The sequence below is a fragment of the Miscanthus floridulus genome, chromosome 1, assembly GCF_019320115.1.
Source record: "Miscanthus floridulus cultivar M001 chromosome 1, ASM1932011v1, whole genome shotgun sequence".
Lineage (NCBI taxonomy): Eukaryota > Viridiplantae > Streptophyta > Magnoliopsida > Poales > Poaceae > Miscanthus > Miscanthus floridulus.
In genome coordinates this window covers 34,081,774-34,097,376 of record NC_089580.1, presented here as the reverse complement: position 1 = coordinate 34,097,376, position 15,603 = coordinate 34,081,774, and the positions used below count along the sequence as shown (strand labels likewise).

The 15,603-nt window shown below is 44.7% G+C and overlaps 1 protein-coding gene across 1 annotated transcript; it reads left to right on the top strand.

The window, feature by feature from the left end:
• Positions 1 to 5,169: 5,169 nt before the first annotated feature.
• LOC136478171 (myosin-binding protein 7-like) lies at positions 5,170 to 8,608 on the top strand. The gene is made up of 3 exons (XM_066476522.1): positions 5,170 to 6,512; positions 7,931 to 7,977; positions 8,071 to 8,608. Exons 1-3 carry the CDS (start codon positions 5,550 to 5,552, stop codon positions 8,171 to 8,173), a joined length of 1,113 nt encoding a protein of 370 aa, XP_066332619.1. The 5' UTR covers positions 5,170 to 5,549; the 3' UTR covers positions 8,174 to 8,608.
• Positions 8,609 to 15,603: the final 6,995 nt, after the last annotated feature.

Here is a 15,603-nt window from a genome sequence, read left to right as displayed (position 1 = left end):
AATATTCTAACCATTTGTTTATCAATTTATAACAGAATAGCCCCTCCCACGTAGCATCAGTTGTACCCTCTTCTTGAGGTGGAGTACGACGACCCACATCGAGCACACTTCTTGACTGACACCGACGAAGAGGTGCCCTTACCTCATTTGAGGCCCCGCATGCACACTAGGGCGCGCTAGTGGGACAAGCATTACGCACCGTACATATGGCGTGCCAGCTTCCTCGAGCTTGTCCGTGTTGTCAACTACGGACTTTCGCCACTTGACACAGCACTACTTACTACAACGGTAGATAGGTGCGAGTGCCTTCATTGTACGTAAATATTCTTATAGCAAATTTGAGGTAACTGACAGTCGTTCTATTTTTATAGCAGGTGGAGGCCAGAGACCCACACATTGCACCTACCCTGCGACGAGATGACCTTGGCCATGTAGGATATGAAGGCTATCTTTAGCCTTCGATTGGTGGGGACTTTCAGTGACATGTATAGTTGACAACAATCACTTGAGGGAGCTGGTGGCTCAGTTCACTGGCTTTCTTTCACCGGACGACGAGGTTTTATAAGAAAAATAAGTAAGCAATTCAAGCCTATTTAATACTTGCATTGCTTTCCTGTAGCCATCGGGTCTCATTTTCTTTGGTGAATTTTAGAAAAAGTTTCGGTGTTTCGTCATCGTGTATCATAGAGTGCTTTGATTACTTGGACCCACAGACTGGAGGCTCAGATCGACAGGTTCGCTAGAGTGTGGCTCTGGTACTTTCTTAGTGCTTTTCTATTTATAGACGCCTCGGGCAACACAATCAGCTGGATCTTTCTTGACGTACTACGCCAGCCATAGGATAACATGGCTCCGATACCACTTAAAAGGTCCTAATATAGCTAGAGGGGGGTGAATAGCCTATTTAAAAATCTAAAAATCAACTAGAGCAATTTGATTAGTATAATAAATAGCGAATGCAAACTTGCTCTAGCTCTACACGGGTTGCAAGCCACCTATTCAGCAATTCTAGTTTCTATGATCTCTAGATACACAATTTGTTATGTCACTACTCACTAAGAGATCTCATACTTGCTACACTAAAGAGCTCCACTAGACGAACTTAAAACAACAAAGCAAGATCTCAATTCTAATTACATTAAAGAGCTTGCTACAACTAGTTTGCAAGAATATAAATGAGTGAGTAGGGTAATTATACCGCCGTATAGAGGAGTAAACCAATCACAAGATGAATACTAAATCAATTACTGGGAGAATACCAAAGGACAAGAGACAACCAATTTTCTCCCAAGGTTTACGTGCTTGCCAGCACATTAGTCCCTGTTGTGTCGACCAACACTTGATGGTTTGGCGGCTAAGAGGTGTTGCAAAACCTCGTCCACACAATTGGACACCGCAAGAACCTACCCACAAGTGAGCTAACTCAATGATACGAGCAATTCACTAGAGTTACATTTCGGCGCTCCACCGGAAAAGACACAAGACCCCTCACAATCACCATGATCGAAGACAGAGACAATCACCAACCTCCGCTCAACGATCCTCACTGCTCCAAGCCATCTAGGTGATAGCAACCACCAAGAGAAACAAGTAAATCTCATAGCGAAACACGAATACCAAGTGCCATTAGATACAATCACTCTAGCAATGCACTTGGATTCTCTCCCATACTTATAATGATGATGGATCAATGATGGAGATGAGTGAGAGGGCTTTGACTAAGATCACAAGGTTACTATGTCAATGCAAATGGCCAAGAGCGTGAGCTTGAGCCGGTCATGGGGCTTAAATAGAAGCCCCTATGAAATAGAGCCGTTGGGCTACTCACTACACTAAACACAGGGCAATCGGATGCTCCGGTCATATCAACCGGACGTAGGACCCTAGCGTCCGGTCGTGCGAAGCACGCCACATGTCCCTTCTCTTCAAATACTGAGCATCCGATCCCAACGGTTAAGTGATGACCGGATGCGCTGCTGCGAAGTGACCGGACGCTAGACCTCAGCGTCCGGTCGTTTCTAGTAAGCATCTAGAAGCGGGAAATCACAACCGGACTCACCCAGCGTCCGATCACATGGCGTCTCCTCTGTGTGCTGCCACATCAGCAGGACTGGACGTACGCCGTCAACATCCGGGCACTAAGTGACCCAACGTCCGGTCGAAGACGGACGCCAGCGTCTTCAAACTTCTACTGACCGGATGCACCGGTCCTACCAAGACCAGCGTCTGGTCACTTATAGTGACCTCCGTCTTTTCTGTGAAGAGCGTCGATGGCACCGCCGGACTATCCGCACTCTATGGGCGGATACTCCATCGGTGAAGTTTGTAACCCTTGCTCAAATGTGCCAACCACCAAGTATATCACCTTGTGCACATGTGCTAGCATATTTTCACAAATATTTTCAAGGGTGTTAGCACTCCACTAGATCCTAAATGCATATGCAATGAGTTAGAGCATCCAGTGGCACTTTGATAACCATATTTTAATACGAGTTTCACCCCTCTTAATAGTTCGGCTATCGATCCTAAATATGATTGCACTCACTAAGTGTCTCGATCACTAAAACAAAATACCCCCTACTATTTATACATTTGCCTTGAATCTTTTGTTTTTCTCTTTCTTCTTTACTAAGTTCAAGCATTTGATCATCACCATGCCTTCATCGTCATCATGATCTTCACCATTGCTTCATTACTTGGAGTAGTGTTACTTATCTCATAATCACTTTAATAAACTAGGTTAGCACTTATGGTTTCATCAATTAAGTAAAACCAAACTAGAGCTTTCAAGCTGGGTCAGCGTAGTCCTGACATGGACATATCGACAGCTATGCGTTACCTGCCATCGCACCTCACGGTATGCGAACCTTGGGGGTTGCTCCTACCTACTCCAGGTTTTGTGTTGGGAACGATGATCCGTTGGGAGGCCCCTTGTTACTGGTTTCCCTGTAAGTACCTTGGTTCACTATATTATTCGAGGCAGTTACATATGATGAAATTATTAATGGCTAATTCATTATCGTGTTTAATGCAGCATTGGAACGGACATGATACACTCTCTACAGCTCTGTATATTTAGACGCAAGTAGAGTTAGTTAGAGGGAATACGAGACACAAGTACAGGGAGTACACGGACTGTCTCGACGTCTTAACATAGCACCAGGTTACGCTCTCTTTACTATCATACATGTGTCTTGTTCGATATACACTATATCACAACCTAACTCAATTACGAAATATTCAGATGCATTGGTGTTCTTGGGATGCTCTGGAGCTCCAGGACTATCTAAGTCCTATCACTAGAGATGAGTCAGACGAGTATCGCTACAATGTCCCTCTTATTTTCTTCCACGTGGTCGAGATTTACTTGCCCATCAGTGTTTACAGGCAGTTTGGAAGAATGACGGACTACCCACCACCGCTTTACTCTATCAACCAAGAATTACACGGGTGCGTTATCGATTAATAACAAAACTATAATTCAAAGGTGTGTATGGTACAACTAACAATCATTTTGTTGTAGGTATAACCGTAGAAAGAAGTACAAGACCAATGATTAACGCGTGACACACAATGCGTACATCCAGTTGTAGCAGACCAGGGACCGACAGCCGGTCGATGCGAGTCCCCACACGACTAGCACATCTTCGATGAGTACCTACGGTGGCTTCATAGGTCTACGAGAACACATATCAAGCCCCCATACACTGAGGAGACGATTAACGAGGACGAAGAAGAAGATGTGATCGAAAATGTGTACAACATTGCCACCAGGGACGACACACAACTACAGAGAGCCCCGCTTCAAAGATACGTAGTAAGATACTCGAATGGTATAATTTGTTATTCATTTGGTATTAAGTATATATACTAAAACTATCAAACCGTGTTTTTTTACCCAGGCGACACAATTGTCAAAGCTGTCTAACGAAGCAGCGTTTTGGCTTTACAAGTCTAGAGGACAGGGGTCAGCGTTCTCGAGACTTTTGTGGAGGTAAACATAAACTTGTTCGTTCGGAAAATATTTCGTTAGTGTATATGCGTTTAGGAAATACACTAACTTTAACGTCTATTTATGCAGAAGGTGAAGCGGAGCTGTAGGAAGCTAGCTCAAAAGTTGAGCTGCATGGACCCTCCTTAGGTGGAACCCAATTACCCGGCGCGGTCAGATGGCACATCTTCTGGCTCTTTGAGGACACTAGCCGGTTCTTCTCAGCCGGTGACAGGTGTCACTTTCGCTATGCGTACACCACCATATTATAGCGCTGGGAAAGACCCTGCAAACGAGGACGACGATGACGACCCCCCATACTTCCACATACATCATCATCAGTGGGGCCCTTGGCAACAGGACGAGATCGGTATGTCTTAGCTAGGTGGTGCCCCGCTTAATACCAAGGAGCCTCACAGATAGTAACAAATGTAGTTTATTTAAATACGTAGGCTCCATGAACTAACGATCATAAAGATTATAAGTAATCGTGCATATCCTATACTTGCAGGGTACGAGCCGTACGCACCGACAACGCGACCACACCAACATTGCCTATACTCCAATGTATTGCCTATAAATCTAAAGAGGCAGAGGCGTCCGAGGGATCCTTTCACTCCTAAGACTTAGTTGGTTATGTCGAATGAATATTGTCGTCCAAAATTTGCAGACTTAGTAGGTTATGTCGAACCAATGAAAATATTACGTGTCAACTTGTCAACTTGCGTACGGATTCCATTTATTTGCTTCATATTCGTTTCGGTGCGTCGCGCCACTTGTAGTTTTTCAGCTCCCGTTCAATTGTAATTGGGGCTGGTCGGCTTCTGTCTGCGTTCAGATCCTGCAGCGCCGTGGGCCTTGGCGCGTCAGTGTCGCGCCGTGGGCTATAGCGCGTCAGTGCCGCGACAAGATCGGTGGCGCGACAGACCCTGCCACGTCTCCGGTCAGCGCCCCAATCGTCGCCACGTCATCCCTCTCGCCGCGTCACCATGCATAACGTGACACAGATGTTTCGCCGCGTCAGAAAAATAGATGCGAACAAAAATGTTAGTTTAAAAAAAACAAAGTTTGATTTAAAATTACTTTACAAAAAAAGTGTTAAAAATAATAAAAAAAAATCTCCTCTAACCTCCCCTGCCCCGCCTCCGCCTCGCGCTCGCGCCCTCGCTTTGCTTCCACGGCGACGGAAAGGAAACTGTTTGTTTGGCGTACGGCGACGTGGAAAGCTCACCCGTACTATAATGCAACAATGGCCCCTCTATCCTCTCCCCAATCGCATCTCGACTGAGTTATTCAATTCAATGCTGCTCCTGCTTCCTCTTAATCCAGCTGCTCCAGCCTAGCTCACGTCGCTTCCAACAGACGCCACCGCCACCAGCCACCAGCCACCCCGGCCTCGCCTCAGTGTCACAGCAGGAAGCCGCGGCGCTCCGTCACCGCTCCGCCGTGCCGCGCGCCCGCCAACCAATAGCTCCCGACGGCGGCGGCGGCGGCGGCTGCTGGATCGGGGCTTGCGACTTGGGAGACGCGAGTACCCGTGTGCTTACTTCATGCCTCCATGGATCCGGTCGCGGACCCGTCGCCGTCGCGGCGGTCCCTGAAGCGGCGGCCGCCGGCGCGGTCGCCGGAGCTGTCGCCCAAGGCGGGTCCGGGTCCGGGGGCAGGGGAGGCGGCAGAGGAGGAGCTGATCCGGCGGGTGGAGGAGCTGGAGGCGGCGGCGGCGCGGCTGCGCGGGGAGAAGGAGGCCGCGGAGGAGGCCGCGCGGGGCCTGCGGCTGGAGCTCGACGCGGAGCGGGCCTCCGCGGAGACGGCGGCCAGCGAGGCCATGCTCATGATCGAGCGCCTGCAGCGGGAGAAGGCCGCCGCGCAGATGGAGGCCCGCCAGTTCAAGCGCTACGCCGAGGGCCGCGAGGACAGGGAGCGCGAGGTGCAGGAGGATCTCGCCTCGCTCTCCGACCTCGCTGCATCCTACCACTCCCGCCTCCAGTCCCACGGCATCGACCCGGACTCCTTCACCGACGAAGAGGAGGATGAGGAATCGTACGAGGAGGTGGGCGCCGAAGACGTGGAGCAGGTCGACATGACTGGGCATGAGGTGGAGCGGAACGCCCGCGACTCGAGCAGTGGCATGGAGGTGAAAGCCATGGTCGTCGGCAACGACCGCGATGGGGAGGAAGAGGAGGACGACGAGGAGGAGGAGCCGTCGTCCCCCGTGGAGAAGGAATTCGAGTACACGGTGGATGTTACCTGCGCGAGCACAACGAAACCAGCTACGTCTGTGGTCGCAGAGTATGTGGGCGACGGGAACTCGGGGGGATTGTATGCAAGGGTCGAGGCGCTGGAGGCAGACAGGGTGGCGCTGCGGAGGGAGATTGCCGCTCTGCAGGCGGAGAGGGCACAGCTGGTGATGGCCAGGGAGATGGCGCGGCGGCTCTGCTGGGAGATGGTTGCTGAGCAGAGAGCCATTGTGAAGAAAGCAGTAGTCCCTGCGAGCAGTTTCTCAGTGCTCAGGATTTGCAAGGTATACATTTGCTAACCATATTGGTCATTGTTATCGAGCTGTTTTCTGTCTAAGTAACATCAATTTTGTTAGTTAAAGGTGCTAAGTTGGGCACATTTGGAGTGATTCAGTCACATTGCAGGGATTGACTTGGTAGGAAGACTTTCCTGCTGTCTTTGATAAAATGGAATGTTGGCAAGTCTTTTCTGGACAGGAGAAGTAATTAGATCCTTGCCATTTTAGTGTTCAGAAGGAGCCATATATTCGGCGATCTCTTGCTGTGCCTTAGAGGAAACAGTCTTTTAGGGTCAGGAGAACTGAAGTGTTATACCTTAGAGTGGCCCGATTACACAAAACTAGGGTTTTAGCTTCTTTTTCTCTGGTTCAGTGATGAGGGAGTGGACAACATGGTCCACGTTTTGATTTCATATAAGTGCTTTGTCATTCTTGGTTAGGCTTCTAGGCTAAACTTGCACAATGAAGTGCTTCTGTAAAACTCAAAGTGCTTCAAAATTCAAAGTATTGAGAGGAAATTTAATATTTAAGTTTTATATGGTTTTGGTTCGTGGAAAAGTATAGAAGTAGTTCTCATGGCAGAAATATGTTGCTCTTTTGAATTCAAGTATGTGATATTAGCATCTTTGAAGAGTTGCCATTTTGATCATCATCTTCAGTTGTACTTTTTGGGTCAGATCTATTAAAGCATCAGCATTAAATTTACAAACTTTTGCTTTAGTTGTTTGGGGCATAAGGAAGTTATCAATTATCATATTATTGTACCCCATATGTGTGTTGTGCAATTAAGTTAAGATCCATCGCTGCAGTTGATTACTAGACAGTGTTGCTCGTGGGATATTTAATATTCTCCTTGAGTATCCATATCCATTGATGGTATATGAGTAACAGTTGGTTGTTTGCACATAATCGTAGTAGTATTTATTTATCTTTTAGTTAAATTTAATACACACCCACATTGATGTTTTCAAAATGATGCTTGAGTTGTGTGGATGTCATAAACAAGTATTTATATTGTTCTACTTCATATGCATAATGTGCAGCTCAGTAAATATCCATTAATGCAGGCCATAATGGAATTACTAGACAAAATTGTTCTTCCAAAACGTTATGGTCATTACACCTTCTGATAGAAACTTTGTGGACTGAGAGGAGCTCATTTACCACCGTTCCCAAATATTCTGAGTAAACTGTTGGACATTTGTGCTTATTTTCAGTCAACCATTTGGTCATGTTAGATTTTTCTTCAACGTGTCAAGGCATGTTGCGGAGCATTGAGTACTGAAAATTGATACAATCACAGTTCCAATTTGTCAGCACACGAAGTTGTATTTGATACTTGTAGTCTGAATTTCCATGCCCATTAAATTGCCATGGTTCGTCCTTGAGAAAACTAACAACTATTTTCGATATCTTTTCTGCAGTGGGTGCTCTCAATACTATTTTGGAGAAACAGAAGCTCTACAGTCAAGTAGGTTATCTGTGATGGCTTTATCGTGCATCGCCTATAATGGCCCTTTCCACTCTGAACCGAAACTGAACTGGTGCTGTGGATATTTCGTAGGTATACCTTTGGTTTGTCGACTACATTCCTTGGCCTCCTGCTGCTTCTCGACAGATCCGCATTGTTGAGTCCCTGGTTACGTCTGCCAAGGCCACAAAGATGACTATCAGCCTGTTCGGGAGGCCGTATCGTATCGTGGATTATTTACTGCTGGCTGGTTTGGTGTGAGAGAAAAACACTGTTCCCGGCTGGAAATTTACGATCGTTTACGAGCAAGCGAACAGGCCAATTAATGCTCGTAAATCCAGAGATTTGAACAAATGAGCTTTATTGTGCAATGTGTATTGGTTCTTTGACGTTTCTTTTCCTTTTGCCACGTACAGTATTGGAGCTGTACGTTTTGGTTCTGAAGCTTTGAGCTGCCGTATAGTGTGTTATTCAGATTACTAGGCTTGAATAGCTTGTAATCTGGAGCTAACTGGCATGCTCTGTATAGAGTGTACATCATAGTAAGTTGTGGAACTCGATGTTGTTTTGAGTGGCGGTGGTGGTTTGATGTCAGTGTATAGTTTATTATTCTCGCTCCAGAATTCTTCGGTTAGCACCTAGCACTATTTGAACCCTGCCGCGAAAATTAATGTCAGCGCTTAACAAGCTGTTTCCCGTCTCATTGCTTAAGAGTTAAGTGTCCTCTTTTTAGGGTAAAGTCCAATTTTCAACTCACATACATGTCAGTCGGATTTTCAACCATGAAATTGGGTATCAGATGTCCTTCAGTTGATTTTTATTTTCTAAAAATAATAAAATATGTTTTAGTCTCTAAAAATTTTCATCTAATTTATTTTGAATCATAAAAAATATATAAATAGTATCATTTCTTTTGTAAAGGTGTTATCCATTTGTGGGTGCTCTATTTAGAGTTATTTGTATCTTATTCGTTTTTAAATAGATAATGAGCACCACCACAAGCAATAAAACAATATGAACGAAAAAAAAGTTGTAAACAAATCTAAATTATCACAAACAGATAGGTAGATTTTTAAAAAAAAATAAATTGCTACTAGTTTCATATTTTTATAATTTAAAATAAATTTGTTATAAATTTTTAGAGATTAAATCATTTTTTAAAATTTTCACAAAATAGAAAATCGTCTTTGAAACAACTAAGAGGACCAAACTTATCAAGTTTTGATAGTTGTATGACTCCTGGTATTTAGTTTAGTAAATCAAAGTTGAAAATTAGACTGGCGTATAAGTTGAAGGTTGAAAAATGAATTTTACCCTTTTTTAATTGAACCTCATAGCCAAATTGGTTTTGATTTTTCATATGTGTTGGGATTCATTTCGTCCACTGGAATTTCTAAGTGTTACTGTGGAATGGTTCTTCAAAAGTCAGACATATATAAATGTAGAAGGGATGTGTGACCATTTGAAAATGACTGTCCCTTGTCTATTTGACATTGATGCAATGATGCCGATGCTTATACAATTATTCCAAAGACTTTTCGAGAAGGGTAAGTCACCATTTCTCGTGTCATATCAAACTGTTTGAAGCATGGGCATTTGGAAAAAATCAAACACAGATGAATTGAGGTTGAGGATCAGAACAACTTCTGTATTATAATAATACTCCGTATGTTCTCCTACATATGTAGTAGTCACCTGGCATGTGTTCGCTCGTTCGTAAACGATCGTAAATTTACAGTTAAGAACAGTGTTTTTCTCTCATATCAAACTAGCCAACAGTAAATAATCCACGATATGATATGACCTCCCGAAAAGGCTGTTACAAGTGCTGCTGCGTGACATCATGGCAGGCACAGCAGCTAGTAAACCGCGCTGTGCGTGTGAAATTTGCCCACCCTGTGTGCATGTGGAAATTTTGCACGAACAGCGCGAAGAAAAAAACTGAAAATTCTCGTACACTCACTCTATGTGATAAAAATACAGTAATAAATAGGTAATTAGAACAAGGGGCTCAGCTCCTGGATGGCCTGGTGTTGGGGGAGAAGATGAAGCCCGGGGACATCATCATCCCGGCGGCCAGGGGGGACGGCAGCAGCGTCGTTGTTGCTGTCGCCGGCGGTGGCGGCCTGGCGCTGCCCGAGCATGAGCAGGAGAGGGTCGCCGCCGCCCTCCTCGGCCATCGCGGTCGAGAAGCTGCCGCTCGGCACGTACGATGCCGTGGCGGGCGCGGCGGGGGGCTTGCCGGTGAGCCGCTGCACGACCGGTCATGAACTCCTGCGGCCTGGCGTGGATGACCATGGGCGTGTGCTCGTACACGATCACCGGTTGCTTCTTGGTGGTGGTGGACGGCGCCTTGTTGGACGTCGTGGTCGGCGGCGACGAGCCCCGGGACGACGACGACGACGACACCTTCAGCGGCAGCGGCCGCGGCCCTCGGAGGCCGCCAGGAGCTCGCTTGTTGGAAGGGGACGACGACGCCTCGGAGGAAAAGAATGGCGGCCGCGGCCATGGTCATGGCAGCTAGCTGCACCTGCTCAAAGCTTCTCGATCAACTGGCGTTGCGTGCTTTGCTCGATCAGCTGGCGACGTGTGCTCTACGGAGTACACGGAGCAGTGCAGTGCAGTGCAACGCGCGGGGGCTTGCTTTATAGAGAGAGAGCCAGAGAGGGAGATGAGCCGAGAGCGATCGAGTAAGGCCTGGTTCAAAAAAAAAAAAAAAATTCACCCTAAACTATCATATCGAATCTTGCGATAGATGTATGAAGTATTAAATATAGATAAAAAAAACTAATTGCACAGTTTAGTTGGAAATAGCGAGACGAATATTTTAAGACTAATTACTTTATGATTAGCCATAAGTGCTACAGTAACTAACACACGCTAATGATGGATTAATTAGGCTTAATAAATTCGTCTCGCAGTTTTCAGACGAGTTATGTAATTAGTTTTTTTTTATTAGTATCCGAAAACCCCTTTCGATATCTCTAAAACATCCAATATGACATCAAAAAAATTTCATTCCACGAACTAAACACTCCCTAAGTGGAGGTGCAATGTGTGAGCATACATGTCCAAAGTCGCCGGTCAAGTGCGGCAGGTGACCGTTGACATGTACCGCGCTTCAGCTTCAGCTCTCGTGAATGAATGAAAAAGTCAGAAGTTCCGTTCGGAAGGTGTCTCTGGTCAAGGAGGTAAGTTAGAAGTGGTTAATTAGCGGTGCATTGCATGCCTTGTTTTTTCCCTGTTCGGCAGGCAGGCGCGTAGTGGGCATGCGTGGCGCGTCCACAGCTGTGGAGTGTTTTAGCTCTGTACATATGGTAGTATTTCTTTTCATTCACGAAACACTCTGGCTTCTTGTTTTTACTCTCTCTGGTAATTACTCCCTTAGGTCTCTAAAAGAATACAATTCTGGAACAGTATCATGTTCTAGCATATCATCTGTAACCAATTATAGATAAAAATAAAAAAGTATAAATATTTATAATATAAAATAAATATCATTGGATTAATTCTGAAATGTATTTTTATAATAAATTAATTGAGAGTCATAAATATAAATATTATTTACTAAAAATTAGTTAAATGTGAAGCATTCAAAGTGACACGCAACCTAGAGTTGCATTCCTCGTAAGAAGTACTGTAGTATCTGGCGTCACGTCGTGGACTTTCGTGGATAGTTCTGGACGATCTTGGCGTCACGTCGTGGACTTTCGTGGAATAGTTCTAGACGATCTTGGCCATGCACTTGAACTTTGAAGTCCTAATAACTGTGACTGATTTGTTCGCGCTTATAATTAAAGTATCCGGTCTCGATTCTTGAAGTTGATACATACTACTATTCTCATGCATATGCATCTTCTCGAGGAAACGAAAGAAAAAGTAAAATATGGATCGGATCGGCCATTGGTTAGTTTTAGTACCGGTCCTTCCGCCTGACTTTTGCCAGGTTCATTCACATCACAATTCAACTCTGGGCGTCCGAGCTGAAACGGAAGCTGGATATAGGGTTGAAAACTCAGATGTCCCAATGTGCAAGTGACAAGTAGTCTTCCCTTTTGTGACCGGTAGAAGATGCTCGCCTGGTCGGAGTGGTCGGCGCCTCGATCCTGTTGTCTCCGTGGACGACTGCACCTCAGGAGTCAGGATTGCTGCTGTGCGTCAAATTACGGATTTGAGACGACAAGGGTTGTTTGAGGGGGTGTTTGTTTCTTAAGTAGTTCCTAAAATTCATGTTTATTTATATATTAACAAAGAATATTTAATATATATTAATTACAAAACCAATTACATAAATAGAGATTAATTTATGAGATGATTTTTTAAGTCTAATTAATCTGTCATCAGCACATGTTTACTGTAGCATCACATTGTCAAATCATGGACTAGTGAGGCTTAAAAGATTCGTCTCGCAAATTAGTCGCAAGTTATGTAATTAGTTTTGTAATTAGTCTATATTTAATACTCCATGTATATATCTAAATATTCAATGTGACAGAAATTTTAGAACTATCTGTACAAACCAATCAGGGCCTGAGCATCTCGATCACTAGCAGCAGCAATTTGAACAAGGAAGTCAACCGAGGTAGTGATTTTTTTTTTTTTTGCGTTCTATTTCAGCTAGCCGCCCAGCAGTATCTCTCAGGCGTCAACCCCCATTGCCCTGTTCAGAGTTGCCGCTACATTGCATTGATTAAGCGGCCAAGTCGGCGCCGGCTCACCCACGACATACTACCTGTACCTGGAATGCGATCGCATGTTCAAAGCCGTCGAATTTGATTTTTTTTAAATTTTAATACTTTTTAAACTAATTCTAAATCTAATCTGTTTTTTATTTTCAAAACTAACACTTTTGGCCGCGTTTATTGTCATGGCGCGGCCAACATGGCGGCGCGGCAGGGGGCTGACGTGGTGACGATCGAACCGACTGACCGTTGACGTGGCGATGCCTGCCGCGCCACCGATCTTGGCGTGGCAGTGCCGCGCCCTGATCCGTGGCGCGGCAGAGCCGTATAAAACCCCCGCGGCCAGTCCCGCCTGCTCGCTCGCCCACGCCTGGCCGCCGCGCCCGCGTCCCGCCCAGCCCTCCGTTGCCGCCTCCCTCCCTTCCCTTCCATTCCCCCGCCGTCTCCCTCCATCCTCATCCACGTTCAAGATAATGACGCACTTTTTATTTTCATTTGAATGGTGGATAGGAATATTATGAATGGGAATTAAGGTTAAAAGAAAAATTATGTTTGGAAACTATGAGCTACGGTTTGAAGGTTAATTATTTAGTTAGAAGTTTGTTTACCATGTATATTTTTGTTGATATAAGTGTTGGTTATATTATTTAAGTTGCAATGCAAATGATTATATTTTACACCAATTTGTGTTGTTTTGATTAATGTTTAATTTGAACCGTTTTATTAGATGAAAGGCATGTTTTGGGAGCAGTTGTGGCAAAAACAGGGTCAACCTAGAGAATTATACTCCGACGAGTCTAGCAAAGATGCCTCCGTCACTCCTAAACTCCCTGTCCCTAATTGTGACTGTGGTTGTCCGGTCAACGTGTTTCAATCGAGACATCCCGACAAAGCGGCTCGTTGCTTCTACACATGCAGTCGTTTTAATATAAGTAATTATTTTCGTATGTTTTTTTTCTTCATTTGTATTAGTAGGTTAATAAGATTTTGATGGAATTTTGTTGTGTAGGTCCATGAGAGGTGTTTTTTCTTTCAATGGATCGACGGTGCAGACAAGTTTGACTCTAGATACCTCCTTTTCGACGATTGGTGGAGAGAACGACATCCACGAGAGCAATTCGAGCGGTGGGTTCCACCTCCCCCTAACCCCCCTCCAATGACGGCTAAGGAGAATTACTTAGCCGCAGTTAGACGACTCGAGGAACCTTCTCTGTGTAATTGTGGAGAACCTTAAGAATACGTTGGAGTTTGTGTGTCCAAACAAGTATGAAGTAATATAGCAGAACCGTCTGAAATAGCACGCTTATGGAGGTACTCGTCTCCCACCAGACACTAAGCACCTAAAAAACAGGCTACAGCGAGCGGTATCCGTCGGGCACACCCCAAGGGAGAACCCGAAAGATCCACATTTTTTTCAATAATCCAATAATAAGAACGAGTTACAATACAGGTCCATTTCATACATCAGAAGTTCTTAAAAAATACATTATTACATTACCAAATGTCAGAGTGCGGAATGATAAACGACGGAATTTAATAAACATCTAGCGATAGGAACGAGTATTCCGTCTGAGCCCATCAGAAGAATCCTACACACAAAGGTACTTCTCATGCATCACCTGCAACAGGGGTAAATAAACCCTAAGTACATAATGTATTCGCAAGACTTATCTGACTAGTGGAAATAATTTTTCAACTCCAAGGAATATGATAAGCTTTATGGTTTGCTGGTTTCTTTTGGGCAGAAAACAATACTAATAGTGGGTCCTTACTTATGTTATTATTATTAGCCGCATTAAATTATTAGCTACCCAGTCTATATAAGCACATGTTCTACTTTTAAGCAAGAGTTGAGCAATCAGTTCTATTTCTTCTCCTTTTAACTTTTAGTTCTTACTACGGTGCTAAACCACAGACAAGCTGTACCGGAACGTCGATGATTCACGAATCAATGCCCCCAACTGGGTGCCCCAAAGACACATGCCTCGTTTGTACCCTAAGCATAAGCAGGACCAACCCATCACTCTCCTGTCCTAGGTGTCCAGGTCTCCGTCCAAACTTGGACTCCAAGCCTCCACTCCTGAGTTCCGAACTCAGTGCGGTGTAAGGACCTCCACCATCTTTGCCTCCAATCAGTCGGTCCAAAAAGAGCCGGATCCACGACAAGAGAGCAACAAGTCTTCCCTGCGTCCATATCCAAGTATGTGCTCGGGATAATAGATCTATGACTTGCCTAGAGCCATATGCAACGACCGGTCCTTAATTGACACAGATAGAGAAAAAGTGTAACCATGCTATGCCGTGTTGGCCGTAGAACACAACCCCTTACACCCATCAATACCCAAACAATATCCCTGCTCGGTCACCATTTACCTTTACCACATTTTATCAGGAGTGATCATATTTATCACCTACTTATGAGTAACGGCAGGTTACTCACGCTATCGATATCCTCAGCATAGCGGCTACTCGCCCTATACTAGTAGGACTCATAGGTAGATATATTTATGCATGTGGTTTTCATAAAATACATGTAACATAAATGCACATTATATATATATTCAGTGATCATTTAAAATAAAGTTATGCACTGGGGCTTGCTTTGGACAGGCGACAGGACAGTAAGCTCAGCACCAAAAGGCTTTGGGGCTTCCTCCTGCACGAGAATCTCCTCCTCGTACTCCTCAATCACTTCGTCGCACTCCTGTTCATCGACGGGTACGAAGTCTACCAGCTCGTGATCTATATGCATGAAATAATGGTGCAATGCTTAGTAATATAACAACAGCAACTCTTAAAATAAAAGTACACCTGTTTAACTACTAAGCTAGTGCTAGCGACCACGGTACTAAGCTATCTATGATAACAAGTTTGAAGTATGACATTCATTATTATTATAGCAACTACAGGTATTCTTACTTCTAATGCTAATTTACGCTATATA